This window comes from Phodopus roborovskii, unplaced genomic scaffold (assembly GCF_943737965.1).
Source record: "Phodopus roborovskii unplaced genomic scaffold, PHOROB, whole genome shotgun sequence".
NCBI classification, from domain to species: domain Eukaryota; kingdom Metazoa; phylum Chordata; class Mammalia; order Rodentia; family Cricetidae; genus Phodopus; species Phodopus roborovskii.
In genome coordinates, this window is record NW_026126470.1 from 2,838,594 (window position 1) to 2,855,502 (window position 16,909).

Genomic DNA, 16,909 nt, shown 5'->3' on the forward strand with positions numbered 1-16,909 from the left:
TTCCTTCCTCCCACTGTATAATATTTTCTAAAACATTAAATAATGAAGAAAGCAGTGTCTTTTGTTAGGAACAGACAGACACAGACACATTGTTAGACAAAAGGACACACATAGACAATTGAAACTCCCACAAAAGACAGAGGATGGAAGACATGGGAGCATAAAACAGAGAATTCAAATTTGTACTTGCTTGTGCTTAAAAGACTCCAAGGTGGAGTGCTTATAACCTTTCTATAATCTGACAGTGATACATTGTTGGTGAGTCAGAGTTAATAACTAACTTATTAAATTCATACACCAGGCTCCAACCATAATCTGCTCATCTCTGTTTAGAGCATTCCACCACTTTTCTCTTCAAAAGTTTCAAGGTCTTTCATATTCTCCCAAAAATATGCACAGTCAGGTTCTTTACAATTCTGTTACCATCTTAAGTATATATTATTTATTTGTAGTGATAAAACACCATGACTAAAAGTGAATTATGGAAGAAATGGTTTATTGTTCCAAAAGATCACACACCATAATGGCTTGGATGTTATGGCAATGGACAACTGAAGCAGGAAGCTGACTGATCACACTTTGTCAGCATAACAGGAAACAGAGAAAGCAAACTGAAAGTTGGACTAGACAATAACCTCTCAAAGCCCATCTCCAGTGATGTACTTCCCTCAGCAAATCTGTAGTCCTAGAAATTACATACTATCTTTAAGCACAAATCATATGGGTACCAAATCCTTAAATGCATGAGCTTTTGGTGGACGTTTTTTATTCAAATCAACAGAGGCACCAACATTTTAGAGAATTTTATTAGACAAGACAAGCCATAAATGATGATTGAAATTTTTATTTAGATAGAATCAAAGAAAGACAAGAAAAGTAAAATTCAAAATCCATAGGAAACTTCTTAATAAAATAGAAACAACTTACACAGAGAAAAATATGACATTTTAGTACTTAATTAGAAAAAAAGACAGTTATGTGAGTTCTAAGCCTTTTTGCTTAACATTTTTTTCAGGGAACCCATGACTTGCTTGTTTCTCAGACTATAGATAATTGGATTCAACATAGGGATTATGACTGTGTAAAGCACAGAGTCTATGATGTCTTGATCATCTGCTTCTTGAGATGGAGGAAGGACATACATGAAAAGAAGAGGGCCATAGTACAAAAACACAGATAAGAGATGGGCGCCACAGGTTGAGAAAGCCTTCCTTATGCCCTGGACAGACTTCTTTTGCAATATTGTGAGGAGCACTAGTGCATATGACACAAGAACAGTCACAATGGTGATGGCTTGAATTAAACCAGCCAAAACAAATACCAGATGAAAATTAAGAGTAGAGTCAGTACATGAAATCTTTAGCAATGGAATGATGTCACAGTAAAAGTGATGAACTATGTTGGAATTACAGAACGTTAACAGAAATAAAAATCCCTCATGTATTGAAGCATGAAGAATGCCACCTACGAAAGACAGGACTAATAGACATATGCATAATCTATTAGTCATAATCATTGGATAAACTAAAGGTTTGCATATGGCTACATAGCGATCATAAGCCATAGCTGCCAACAGGAAACACTCTGTAGTAACAAAGACTGCAAAGGAAAAGAATTGTATCATGCATTCAGGGAAGGAAATGATTTTACTCATCTGTAAGAAATTGAGTAACATCTTTGGTGTCACTGTGGATGATAGAGAAGCATCCACAAAGGCCAGATGGCCAAGGAAGAAGTACATTGGGATGTGTAAGTGAGGGTCATTCCAGATAAGAATGATTAGACCAAGGTTTCCTACAATAGTGATGAGATAGATCACCAGGAATAACAAGAAAAGGGGCACCTGTTGCCCTGGAGAATCTGTGAGTCCTGTAAGAACAAACTCTGTCAGCGAAGTTGAATTTTTCATTTCTGAGTCTTCACTGAGTATCCCCTGAAATGAAGCACATAGAAAAAAAAATACACACTAGGATTCATAAATCAAATATCAGAAGAGTGCATTTGATAGAATAGTAACTGTATCCATATAGCATTTTGATTGTATTTGGAATAAATTAAAAACTAAAAATTCACAATGCTTTTAATAATAAAGTGTGATATAATAATATGATTTTTAAAAATGTGGGTAAAATGGCCAGTCAACATGTGAATTGACTTGGGATAAAAAGGCTTGGGATAAAAGAAAAGGTTCTAAAGATTTACACTACCAAATTAGTGGCTTTTTTCACATATTCAGCATCAGCATGAGTCAGTCAAGGAGAGAAGCATGCCTTGTTTCCTAGGATTATGCTAATAAAATGAAATTGAACATGTAGACACATTAACAACATTGTAGTATGAACACCCTGTGAACATTCAGGTAATGTTTCCATCACAAATGGCAAGACAATTGATAAAGTATGGGTAGTTAATGACAGTGTCTGGACCATCCAGCTGACTATACTAAAATTATTTGATGGAACTCTGTGAAAGACTTTTATTTTTAAAGGATGTGTACCCTCTATATTATTAATTTCTAATCCATTTTTTACTTCATGAAACTCGACAACAGATATATGTTGTCTTATAGATTTGTTCAGTCAATTCCCCACAACTTATATGTTCTTATGGAGATATGGAAATGAAAACACATAGACATAAAGGCCTCCAATTAAAAATGTGGAGAATCCAGCCTCTGTGCACTACAATTTCCAAAGTGACATTCTATAAGTTTAATAACAGTTGAGGTGCGTAGTTTCCTCTTAAATGACCTTTGTGTTTTCTTTTGGTCTTTTCATGCCATCCATCTTCATCCTAACAATTTCTGTAAAAGACTCGAGTTAGAATCAAAGGAAAGATAAGAAAAGGAAACAGAATGTTAACAGAAATAAAAACCCCTCGTGTATTGAAGCATGAAGAATGCCACCTACGAAAGACAGGACTAATATATATATATATGCATAATCTATTAGTCATAGTCATTGGATAAACTAAAGGTTTGCATATGGCTACATAGTGATCATAAGCCATAGCTGCCAGCAGGAAACACTCTGTAGTAACAAAGACTGCAAAGGAAAAGAATTGTATCATGCATTCAGGGAAGGAAATGATTTTACTCATCTGTAAGAAATTGAGTAACATCTTTGGTGACTAAAGTCATACATACCCACAATACCCTCACTCAAATGACGTAGCATGAAAATTATACCTGGGACATGTAGCAAGGCACTGTGTCAAAAATTTGTTTTAAAAAATAACCAGAAAACCCTGCTAAGCAATGTTCAACCAGAGAGTTGAGGGCTGTGATCCTAAAGACAAGACAGATATTAAGAATTACCAAAGACAAATATACTGTCAGAAGTCAATATCAATGCTCTAGTAGAATAAGCAATGAAGATACCTGATTTCCAAAATTAAGAAATTTATGAATGTTATTGAGAATAGTTTTCTGAATGTGACAGAGTTGATGTAACTAGTAACAGGAACTGAGTGGCTGCAAGAATTTCACAGTGAAGAAAGATATTCTGGACAATTCAAAGATGGGAATGTGAACAGTTTTTTTTCCCATTCAATTCACAACCTGTTTTTATGGAATTTGTTTTATAAATTCATCAGAAGGGAAGACAAAAATTGACAAGAAGAGAAAAAGTACGGAAAGGGAACTTAGGAGGCATGGAAAGAGAACCTAAATGAGGAAGAGAAGTAGAGTCTCAGAAAATATACAATGAACAAAGTGTAAAGTCACAAGAAAGGGCTACCGAGAAAGGACGGAAACTAAATGGGGAGCGTGTGCCCTACGTCCAGATTGAATGTCTGTCTTCTGCCTGCTGTTGATTGGTTGATGACTGCCAGTTCTGAGTGTTTTTTATTTCTTTTCTGAAAACATTAAGACATATTTTCCTGTAAATCTGTTTTCAAAGTCATTGGTGTTAAATTTAACATCACAAATCTTGTGCTGTGGGAACATAGATGCATGTTTCACTGATGGTTCTTTGCATATTTAAAATCTTACTTCATGATTGTTATGACTGATATTAGAAGTAATTTTCTCTATATTTCTGGTTTCATTTGATAGCATTTTCATCTATATTAGCTTAATGTTACCTGTCAAAGTAAAGTGGTGTCAAACATTTCATCATTATATAAGTGATTCATAGAATGTCAATAATTTCAGTGATTAAATGAATTATTATATTTTTTCATGCAATCACAAATGCTCATATTTAGATATCAATACTTATGACTTCATAAAACATACATCCTTTTCTGTCTTTCCTTCAAGTGTGAATTATTTTATACATGTATGTACATGTGTATATATAAATAATCTCAGAACAATATAACAATATAGAGAAATAATATTTATGTAATCAACCTTAAAGATTTTAATTACATAATATACTTAAAGATACAATAATCATTTTTACTGTGGTTACCAGAAAATATTCATATGTAAGAACAATTTTTACTTAGGCCTTAAAAACCAATATTTTAGTTCAACAAAACTAAATTCATTTTTAAATGTGTAGTAAAATGTCTTGAATAAAACCAATTACTGTTAAACTATTTTTTATTCATTTTTTCTTTATGTCAATGTGTTTTCATTTCTATCTATCCATAACAAAATCTAAGTTGGGTAGGATTGAGTGAATAAATTCATAAGACAACATTTGTCTGACGGCAAGTTCCACGAAGTAGAAAAAAGGTCAGAAATTCATAAATAATGACATACACACTTTAAAAAAATTTTTCACATAGCTCCATCAAAAGCTTTTTGTATAGTCAGCTGCATGGTCCACACAAAGTCCTCAAATATCCATACCTTACCAACACTCTAATCATGTTGTTTAAATTTTATTTTATAGCAAGCTGGAATCCGGTAAGCTACGTATTAAAACAGCTGTAATTTAATCAGCAATTACCTCTTCAGAGAACAGATGCATAGTATTACAAAAATCATTTCACTCTTACCCATATTGTGAGATGTGTTGTAGAAGTCTTTAAGAGGCGCTGGGATTTTGAAAGTTGAAAGAACTCAGCAGTGCAGGGATGTGAGGAGGCTGGTGGCAGTTCTTATGGCTTTGGATGTTTGATTCCACAAACACAGAAGACATGCTGCTCATATATTTTCTTTTGAGTCACGGTCAAGCAAGTGTAGCCCGGAGAGAAGAACTGAAATTCTCACATGAGATAACAAGTTTTCCCTGAGGGAAAAGGGCAGCCACTGTGCAGGGCAATTTGGATCGAACACTTGAGGAGTCCAAATGGCTCTGTGAGCATCATAAACGTTTACATTGTGAATATGAACTCACAGTACCCAAACCCATCTTGAAAATTTGGAATTGACTCTAATAGTATTCTCTGTGATCACAAGTTACTCTTCTGACAGGCTTAGGCAAACAATTTTTTTTAAGTCAGTATAGAATTGATGTAATTTTCTCAGCTCCTGTTGAGCCTGGCTCGAGATCTAGCATCATAGAGATGCTGGTGCTCCCCAAATCTGCCTCGATCTTTCAGGTGTGGGGCTGGCAAATTCAAAGAATGAAATTCAGAGATCAAAGACGGATGCTGCAGACAGTAGTTCATTATTGCATATTTGTAGTCAAGAACTCAAGAGGGAAGCAATGGAGGGAAAAAAAGAGACAAGGGGTGAGGGAGAAAAAAGAGAAAGAGAGGGGTGGGAAGGGAGGGAAGAAAGGAGGGGAGAAAAGAAAGGAGGGAAGGGGAGAGGGAAAGAGAGACAAAGAAAGAGACGGGGAGACACAGAGAGAGAGACAGACCCATCTCTCATAAGGGGAAACATAAGATACTGCATTCAGTACTTCATAGAGTCAAGAAGGAACAGAAGCCGCAGGAGTTGTTTTAAATTTGGAAACAGAATTGGCCTCATTTGTTCTTGTGACACTGGCCCCGTTGAAAAGTGATAGCTTTGAAGCAAAGTCTTGAAATCCTCCATAGTAATGCTCAGCTTTTGATAAATATTACCTTCAATCATAATGGGCCTTAACAGACACTAAATATACAACCTCAAGCAACCATGTGACTAAAGTCCACTCCCATGAATCAGGGATTATCTGACACACAAGACATAAATTGCACATTATAATGGGGTGGTAAAACTGGGTTAAGGGGTATTCAAGTTATTGGAATTATTCAGATAACTACATGTCAACATTTCCATTAGACAATATTCTGAGGCATTTGTGAATGGTATTACTTCCATGGTTTCTATTTCTTTCTTGATTTATAGAGGCATCCTTATTATTATTACCCAATATTTAATAAAAATAATTAATAAATGGACTTTAAGTTACTCTATAACAGAGTAATAAGACTCCTACTAGACATCACAGACTAGCAAATAAAATGTCTGGTACCAGGGCTAGGTTTCCTCTTTTGGTGTTATTGACCAGTGAGATTCCATAGATCTACAGTGATTATGGTCTACTTTCATGGCTCTTGGACAACACCAAAACATGATGGTAAGACCCTATTGCTGAAAACACCACATATTTTAATCATAGAACATAAGGAAATAAAACTGGTACTCATGTTGACACTTCTCTCCTGGATAACTTTCATAGTGCTGAAAAGTGTTACATACACTACTATAAGGGAAAAACAATCATTAGTCTTGATTAGTTAACCTTTGGAGTTACAGTTTTAGCCAAACCTAGTAAGATGTATATACTTGTGCAATAGCGGTATGAATCACTTTTTAAATGTACTTATGGCACAGTCCATATATTGAAATTCATACCTGACATTATTATCATGTACCAAGTACCTGTGGCTAGAGTTGTCATAGACCCTAGGGGGATAAACTACCATTTACTGTCCTAAATATTCATTGTAATAAACTGAGTCCTAGTGACTTGTCATTATACCTGTACATTAATGTGTCCCATCCTCAGAAGAGAAACTTCTTTTCGCAGTAGAAGTCAATTAGCACAAACTCACAACTGGATAAGATGAAGAGAATAAGGGACTACAGATTTTCCACCCTAAAAGGTATGTGTATATCATAGTATGCCCCCCCCCCAGATTCGCAGGGATCATTGCAGGAGAGCAAGTAGAAATGTGAAGAGCCAGAGGTGATGGATGACCTCAAGGTAGCACAGGAAATTGCACATATGAACTCAAAACAGTGTGGATATTCCTTTCCTGGGACTTTGAGGGTTCTATTAGAGATTACAAAACCTTCCTCTAATCTGTGAACCTAAATTCCAAATTAAAGACAATAATAGTGCTGGTTAAAATATGTTTTTTTTTATTATTCAACATTCAAGATCAAATGGTTTCTTATTATATTTTGAAATAACCCACATACAAGGAGCCACATCTAATTATAAGAGGAACATCATTTTATCTGTGTATGCGGCTTTTGATTGCCATGGAGACTAAAGGTGAGTTGACTGGAAGCATCTACTCTAAGCCCACAGTCATTCTGAGTTCATTATATGATTAAGAGGAGCACCCTATCCTCCTTCATTCTGTATAATTTTTGCTTGATGATCCATTTCAATTTCACAAATCCTTTTTTAATGCTTTTTGTCTACAAACCAGCATGCTGTGAATTGCAAAAGATGGAAAGTGAAATGACTTTAAACTGTATTGTTAACAAGTGTATAGCCAAAATTAAGTATTACACAAGGTCAAAAGTGATCCAAGAACAATAAGTGAGCTTTTACAGTCTTTAGTTTAATGTTACAATCAGTTTTCCTGCCAGCCTGGTCCCAAAACTGCATCAGCCTCCAAATAATACCCAGAGATGCTGTATTTGATATAAAGCTGTTGGCCTGTTTCTTATGTTTTTGGTTGTGAGCCTAGCCTTTAATGAGTGATCTCTCCAGCCCTGTTGGCCTGTTTCTTATTTGCTAGCTCTGTCTTAAATATTAACCCGTTTCTATTCATCTAAGTGTTTCCATGTTGTCTTAGACCCCCTTCCTCTCAAGTCCCTGCATCTTGACTCTTCCCTGTTACATCTCCCAGAATCCTCCTTGTCTCCTAGTCCTACCTATCTTGCTTTCCTATTGGCCAACAGGGCTTTATTCATTAACCAATAAGAGAAACATATTTACAGAATGACATCTTCCATCAGCTTAGTATTGTTTTCTGAGGTTATACTGAATACTACAAAATTATTTCTTTTAAAATGTAAAATGTAAAAATTTCTTTTACAATTTCAGTTGTAAATTAGACTCTATTGTACACAAGCATAAAAATTTCACATAAGCTAACTCATAAAGATATAGGTTCTGTTTGGCTCACAATTAAGATGTCATAGTACATTATTGCAGTCATTGTACATTTTCGTTGTAGAACAAAACTGCTCATTTCCAGTCTAAAGGACAAAAAAATGGCAAGAAGATGGGATCAGAGTCTCACAATCTTCTTCAACAGATTCCTCTTTTGACAAAATCTCCCACATAACCTACATGTTAAAGTCTGAATGTCTTTCAATAGCCCAAATGGCAGAATCAGCCTGTATGTTTTATGTTTTATTTAGAACAATGTCAGGGTGAACAAATTTGAGAGGTGGGAAACCAACATGTTTTAATATGTCTACAAATACAATCATGCACACAGATGAGTACATGTCATTTATAAACTATGAATTCACACAAATACATGTAAATGTACATGTGTATCTTTACATCTCTCTACATATAAGATACTAATAATAATATGCCACTAACATTTATCCAAGAAAGTTTGAATCCCAAAGCCACATGGTGAAAAGTTTTGGAAAAGAAGAAAGTATCAACAGAATATAGAAAAAAGTTTTGCCATGTATATACGTGTGCAGTAGTGTCTAGAGTGAGGTTCTCAATAGCCAGTTTCCGTGTATGGAGAAGAAACACAGGTAGACATGGAGATTCTGCACTCATCTTGTGCAGGAAGTCTGCAACCAAGGTCACCCCCAAATTCAAAACACACAGAATTTTCTCTTTTTCCACATCTGTCCCGGAAAATCACCAGGGACTGGGACATCAAATATCTTAATACTATTTGAGCTTACATTATGTATATTTACAAAACAGTTTATTCAACAACATACTCTAATAACTCTTAGCTAATCTATTTAACCCCCAATCAACTCACTTAAAAAAAATCTAGGCTGTGGAGACTCTTTTCCTGATCCTCAAAATATTTATTTCATAAAAACTGTTAACATCTTGATTTACTGACACTTTTTGTATGGTGAGAAAACACAAAACAGAACTAGAAAGATGCACAGACTCATTCTAGATGGTGAGTGCAATGGAATTCTCCTCACTCTCCCAAGCACACTGACCACAGAGCTTCCTTTGACAGTCTTCCCACCGGCTTAATCTCATACTTGCACTACATGTCTTTTTTACCTGCCGTAAGAACCATTATTTCACACAAGTGAATTCAACAAAAGGCATACATTTTAAAGACTTTTCTATTTATAGAAATAGATCACTGCCTCACCAGAACAGGTAAATGAGCTATGATTCTCCAAGCTGACAATGGCATCATATTCATTTTCTTTTTATCAGCGCTACATTAGTACTATGGCTGATATATTTGCGGTGGCATAATGAGTAACGTAGAAACCTGTTAAAGTGTTTTAACTTGATTTCTGATGCATTATTTTCTTTTACTGGAACATTTTATCAAAAACACTTATATTACAAGCAGTTTCCCACCAGCCAAAATAACACACAGAGACACGGTGTTAGATATAAAGCTGTTACTAGTATTTCTTATTGGCTATCTCTGTCTTAAATATTTACCCATTTCTATCAATTTAAGTATTTCCATGTAGTCTTTGCTAACTTGGAGTTTTCTCTGCAGAGAAAAGAGGGATTTCCTGTTTGTCCTGATTTTGCCCAGCTACATCACTTCCTGCCTGTTTATACAGACCTCCAGACCTCTGTGGTTAGCTAGTGGTGGTATCTGCCATGCTATATCACTTCCTGCATGGCCAATAAGTGTTTGATTCATCAACCAATCAGACAAACATACATAGAAGAACATTCTCCATTGCCTTTATCTATTCAAAATTTGGAAAAGGGTGCATAGATGAGAGTACATTTGAATGTTAGTTCTGGGGAACAGAGATAAGTTAAGTGGATAAGAGCATTTGGGGAAAAAATAAATTAGTGTGTTTGCTGCCCCAGGAATATAGAATTCAAATGTCAGAAGGAAAGGGCATCCAATTCCTCCATTGAGATGCTCATGGCCCCACACATACTTGTAATATCAGTGAGGTGAAGTGTGGTACAAAAAAAAGGTTTGTTGAGGTTAGCAGGTTAAAATTCTAGCTCCATGTTCAGTGAAAGCCACTCTTTCAAGAAAATAAGTCGGTACACTCCTCCACTGCTTCTGGGAGTGCAAACTCATACAGCCTCTTTGGAAATCAGTATGGCAGTTCCTCAGGAAAATAGGAATCCGTCTACCTGAAGATCCAGTAGTTCCACTCTTAGGCATATACCCAAAAGATTTACATTCATTCAACAAGGACATATGTTCATAGCAGCATTATCTTTAACAGCCAAAACCTGGAAGCAACCTAAATGCCCCACAACCAATAATGGATGGAGAAAATGCGGTACATTTACACAAAGGAGTACTACTCAGCAGGGGATGGGGGTAATGAAATCTTGAAATTCTCAGGGAAATGGATGGTACTAAAAAAAACCATTCTGAGTCAGGCAACCCAGTCACAAAAAAGACAAACTTGGTATGTACTGATTCATATATGGATTTTAGACATAGAGCAAAGGATTACCAGCCTACAATCCACACTGCCAGAAAACCTAAGAAACAAGAGAGACTCTAAGAGAGACATATATGGTCCCCTAGAGAACGGGGAAGGAACAAGATCTCCTAAGCACATTGGGAACATGTGGGGAGGGGAAAGGGAGTTAGAAGAAAGAGAAGGGGAGAAAAGGAGGGGAGATGCAGGCATGAGAGAGCAGGAAGATTGAGTCAAAGAAAGAATAGAGGAGAGCAAGAAAAGAGATACCATAATAGGGAGAGCCATTATAGGTTTAAAGAGAAATCTGGCATTAGAAAAATTTCTAGTCATCTACAAGAATGACCCAAACTAACAATCTAAGCAATACTGGAGAAGCTACCTTAAATGCTCTTCAACAATAATGAGATTGATGTCTACCTTACATGCCATCCTAGAGCCTTCATCAAATAGCTGATGGAAACAGAAGCAGACACCCACAGCTAAACACTGAGCTGAACTCCTGGGGTTCTGTTGCAAAGAGGGAGAAGTGATGAGCCAGGGGGTCAAGACCAAGATGGAGAAACCCAAAGAAACTACTGACCTGAACAAGGGGGAGCTCATGCATCCCAGTCTGATAGGTGGGAAACCAGCATAGGACTGACCAAGAACCCCTGAATGTAGGTGTTAGTTAGGAGTAATGGGCAGTCTATGGGGCCTCTGGTAGTGGATCAGTTTTATGCCTAGTATACAAATGAACTTTGGGAGCCCATTCCACATAGAGGGATACTCTCTCAGCCTGGACACATGGGGGAGGGCTTAGGCCCTGCTCCAAATGATATGACAGACTTTGAAGAATCCCCATGTAAGACCTCAACCCTCCCTGGGGAGTAGAAGGAGATAGGATAGGGATTAGTGGGGGGGGGTGCAGGGGAGGCCGGGAAGTTGAGTGAACTGAGATTGACATGTATAACAAGCTTATTTCAAATTTAAATTAAAAATATATAAAAAAGAAAGAAAGAAAAGAAGTTGAAGAGTGATTAAGTTGGACACTTAGCATTTTCTGGCAGCTGCACAAATTTGCATGACAAAAGGAAACTACTCACATATTAGTGTGTACGCGACACAAACATAAACATACAATGCAATAACAACACAATTCTAGGTTAGTTTAATTTTCAAAATATTTGAACTGTGTACAAAAGACAGCCAAATTTAGTCTACAAAATATTGTGATAGTGGGCTGAAGGTGAGGTGAAGTGGGTGTGAGGAGGGGAGGGAAATAGAACTGTGGTTGGAATGTAATAAAATTTAAAAGAATAACTAAGTTATAAAAAATGCATAGATCTTGAAACCAACGAAAAATACAACAGATAATTATGAGACCTAAGCATTTCTCTTTAATAATTTTTCCACTGAATTTTTTACTTGCTTATTTCTCAAACTGTAGATAATTGGATTCAGTACAGGAATTATGACTGTGTAAAATACGGAGTCCATCATGTCATCGTCATCTACCTGTGGAGATGCTGGCCGCACATACATGAAAAGAAGGGGACCATAGTATAAGGACACAGACAGGAGGTGGGCTCCGCAGGTGGAGAAGGCTTTCTTTATGCCTTTGATAGATTTCTGATTTAAGATTGAGAACAGAACAAGTGTATACGAGATCAGAATAGTTGTAATAGTGAATACTTGAATTGAGCCAGAAAAAATAAAAAGCATTAGGTAATTGAGAGAAGGATCAGTACAGGAAATCTTTAACAGTGGCATAACGTCACAGTAAAAGTGATATATTACATTGGAGTTACAGAATGTTAGTCTTAATAAAAAGCCTTCATGAATTAAAGCATGAATAAATCCACCCACAAAGGACAATATTAACAGACATGTACAGAGTCTATTTGTCATAATCACTGGGTACAGTAAAGGTTTGCATATGGCTATGTAGCGGTCATAGGCCATTGCTGCCAAGAGAAAACATTCTGTGGTTGCACTGACTGCAAATGAAAAAAACTGTAGCATGCATTCTGAGAGAGAGATCATCTTACTCCTGTCAAAAAAGTCCAAAAGCATCTTTGGTGTCACTGTGGATGATAACCAAGTATCCACAAAGGCTAAACTCCCCAGAAATAGGTACATGGGGATGTGAAGTCCAGGGTCATTCCAGATGAGAGTGATCAGGCCAAGGTTCCCCACAACGGTGATGAGATAGATCACCAAGAACAGCAGGAACAGGGGGACTTTCCACTGTGGCAGATAAGTGAGTCCTGTGAGAACAAATTGTGTCACCAGTGTTGCGTTCTTTGTTCCCATGTCCTCACTGGATGTCCCTGAGATGAGAAATGATGGATGTCAAAAAGCACTCATGAAAACTTGTGAAACAAAATTTTGAGTAGTAGAACTTAAACCACAACTATGTATTCATCAAATCAAATACAAATTTTACTTAATATCACTACAGAAGATAAAAACATTTCTTCAGAGTGAAGAAATTATTTCAATTCATTATTCCAATAGATATTGGGTATGCATTAGCATATTTAAAGAAAAGATACTTTCAAATTTCTGTGAAAAGTATGAAATTACAAATTGGGGGTCTGAGTTGGTCCAATGCTGGTTTCCCAGCTATCATTCTGGGGGTCCATTAGCTCCCCCAATGTTCAGGTCAGCTGTCTGTGTGGGTTTCTGTAGCCTTGTCTTGTTCCTATTTACTTATCACTCCTCCCTTTCTGCATCTAGACTCCAGTTCGGCTCAGTGTTTAGCTGTGGGTGTCTGCTGAACATGGGTCTCAGTTAGAAGGCCTGGAAGTCTAAGGGACCCCTGACAGTGGAACCAGGATGTATCCCTGGTGTACTAAAGGACTTTGGAAGCATATTCCCCATGGAGGAATACTCCCTTAACCTAGAGGCAGGAGGGAGGGCCTAGTCCCTACTCCAAATGACTTGACAGATTTTGTCAATCCCTACTGGAAGGCATCACCCTCACTGTGGATTGGGGAGGTGGATGGGATGGGAGATGGTAGGGGAGAATGTGAGGAAGGAAAGGAGGGAGAGAGAGGGAAGTGGGATAGATACGTAAAATAAGAAAAAATAGAAAATAAAACAAATTGGTTTGGTATCAAAATTATTTATCTGTGTTACATATTCATAATCAAGGCAAAAGGTATTTCAAGTATCTAGGTTATATGAATTTAACACAAGAGTTTAGGTCAATTCAAATGCTCTAATTTAATAAAGCAGAATCTTAGAATACCCTTTAACTTTATTACACAGAAGTGGAGAAAATCAGTTTATAGTAGGGTAAACAGGAGTCAGTAATACAGAAAACTCTTGATGTACCCAGAGTTTCCAGTGTACAGCAGAATTGTCTGGGAGCATTTGTTCAAACTGTAGATCATATTAATTAGCTATAATTTGGCATAGTAGTTTCATGAAGCTGAAATTGACAAAAAATGAATTAAGTGTATAAATTTGGTAATCCATTTCATACTCTATGTAAAAGTGAATATTAAATAATTAAAATAAATGCCAACTCAAAAAAGAATAAATTGTTGGATTCCAGAAAAATAGAAGATTCTAATGGACAAACTTTATAAAACTTTCCCAGATAATATTCAATGCAAATGAAGTTATTGAAAAATGTGTGATTGGATATTAACAATACTAGGAAGACTAATTGGAGAGGGTTTGTAATATTGAGAGACTATTATATAATGACACTCATAGGTGAACCTGGGGTTCAGTGGTATGACAGAGTCATTTGTTGACTATGGATATGGTCTTTAAAAAAAATTTTTTTTTTTACAATTAAGATATACTAGTCTGTCAGTCATTATCCCTGAACCTGGAAAGGACATACATAGTAGTATTGGTCTACTGTAGGCTTAACACTAATGACCATGTCTTAACTCTCTTCCTTTTATGCCCATGTTTTCCCAGCTAAATATTCTTATACTCCCAGAATTTCTGTGTTAAAACCAGTCATTTCAAAAAGCCCATGTTATTTCAAAGAAAACCAAAGGAAATGCAAGTATTGTTTGCAAACCATAACTGAGCCAGTTATTTGAGGGGTGTGGTTTAAATGGGGGGAAAACTAGTGGGAAGGAAACAGACAAATTTAATTCCAGAAGGCATCTTTTGGAATAAATGGCAAGAGTTCTCTGAATGTTGAAATTAAGAAAATTTTAGTAAAAATGATGTACACAGTGATGTAGCTTTCTACAGAATATACATTTTTTTAAACAGACATATTAAATTTGACTTCCTTAACATTTTGTGATTGATATATTTAAATATATATAGTTAGTGCCTGCATTTACTCCTGTATTTTTTAAGATGCATTTTTGATGTCAAAATAATTAGAAAACACTTACGTACAAATCTTACTAGTTTGATTTGAGAACACATATTCATATATCTCTGTAACAATTAACCTTACTTTAATTTCCTTTCATTTGATAATAGTAGAATAAAATTAAGTCAGATGAATTTTGTGATATACACCATGCCAATATTTCATCTTTAAGTCAATTTTAATGAAAATAGTTTTCCTTCCACAGAACCCAAAACACACCAAGAAATGCAAAATCTTATATTACCTGAGATGTAGAGATGTAACAAATAATTAATACAAAAAGAGTAATGGAAAAGCCTTTGACATATTTCAATATGTATTTATTTTTAGGTATTTAAGCACATATCTAGATATATATCAAGGTATAATCCCCAATGAACCATAATATATTCATGCTGTCTATTCTGCACACATTTATAAATTATATATATTTGCATGAAAATATAAAAAGGAACAATATAAATATGAAATGCTAATGAATCTATAAAAATGGCATTAAGCAACATTTTAAAGATTATAATTCTAGATGTTTTACCCATTTATATTTAGCTATGAATTAAAATATGCAGGCAATTCTTTGTTGTTACTGTGTTCACTTATACCCAGATATATAAAACTATTATGAATTAAGTAGCATTCTTAAATTTCCTTCCTTGGAAAGCATGGTGGATACTACAGAACTCATTTGTTTCTTACCTATATCAAGAAAAAGTTGCAGAGATTCTTAAAAAGCATCAGTGGTTTGAAGCATAAAGAGTACACTACTACAAGACCACAGGACCATGCTTGATGATGCTGTTCATGACAACTCCTTTGGACGTCTCATGACTAAGCACACAAACTCAGTTCATAAGACATCCTTCAGTGCAAGAACCTTTAAACTTTTCCATAGATGGAAGGGCTGAAGAACTGGAATTCCCACAGGATCCTCAGAGTTCACTGGAGACAAGGAAGAGGTTTCTCAACTGGACACTGGGTTTGGACAGAAGTCTAAATTGGTTCCACGGGGCACTGCAGACTTCAAAACATTAGTATTCATTTGCTGTTAGAGATTCTAATTTTAAACATAGAAATTATGATAGTGTGATATCTCCTCATTGCATGTAGTAATAATATATTAAACATAAGTAAATATATAGATTTTTGACAAGTTTAGTCAAAATAATATACAACTTTATACTTTGAGGGATCTAAATGGTATGATTTTTCTGAGCTCATCAAACACAACTTTATTAATGTCAATGATCACGTCTAAGTTTCTTAAACTGTGACCCATGATTCTCAGGTGGGTTTGTGAATTATTTGGTGTTGATAATGGTTTATATAAAAACCTTACAATTCACTGAGAATAAAATGTGATGAATCTGAGGCAGCTCTGGCATCCTTCCTCCTCTTGCACTTGGATTTCACTGCAGCTTTAGAGAACAGTTGTGGTTTGAACTGCAAATGCCATTGCTTTAAGCAATATGACATGTAAAATAATAAATTAAATTAAAAAAAAATGCTTTGGCTCCAAAATTTAAGTTGAAGAACAAGTTACTGGGGAAAAGGATTTCTATTTTTGTGTCCACAGAAAATGAAAAGATGTGGATTCCTTCCAGACTAATGTGGTTTGATCAAGCCAGACCGCCTGAAACAGAGTACCAGGTGATCCTACATTCAAAACAGCTGGACAAAAGAGCCCTAGACTACAGCCAGGATATCTGAATCTTCTTCGAATCCCCCATGACAGCGCCCCTTACCAGCAGGAAGTAGTTTGGAAAGAACGACGCCCAAATTCCCAAATTGTCTATAAATGTTTGTTTTCATTTAAATGGACTTTGTTATATAAAATAAATTAAAAAAAAGCAATACAACACTCTGTT

At 35.8% G+C, this 16,909-nt stretch overlaps 2 protein-coding genes across 2 annotated transcripts; both read right to left on the reverse strand.

Annotated features, from left to right (window-relative positions):
• Positions 1-985: 985 nt before the first annotated feature.
• LOC127227346 (olfactory receptor 5H2) lies at positions 986-1,924 on the reverse strand. Its single transcript, XM_051191649.1, has one exon. The coding sequence runs from the start codon at positions 1,907-1,909 to the stop codon at positions 986-988; it is 924 nt and encodes a 307-aa protein (XP_051047606.1). The 5' UTR covers positions 1,910-1,924.
• Positions 1,925-12,073: 10,149 nt separating this feature from the next.
• On the reverse strand, positions 12,074-13,012 carry LOC127227347 (olfactory receptor 187). Its single transcript, XM_051191650.1, has one exon. It carries the CDS (start codon positions 13,001-13,003, stop codon positions 12,074-12,076), a length of 930 nt encoding a protein of 309 aa, XP_051047607.1. The 5' UTR covers positions 13,004-13,012.
• Positions 13,013-16,909: the final 3,897 nt, after the last annotated feature.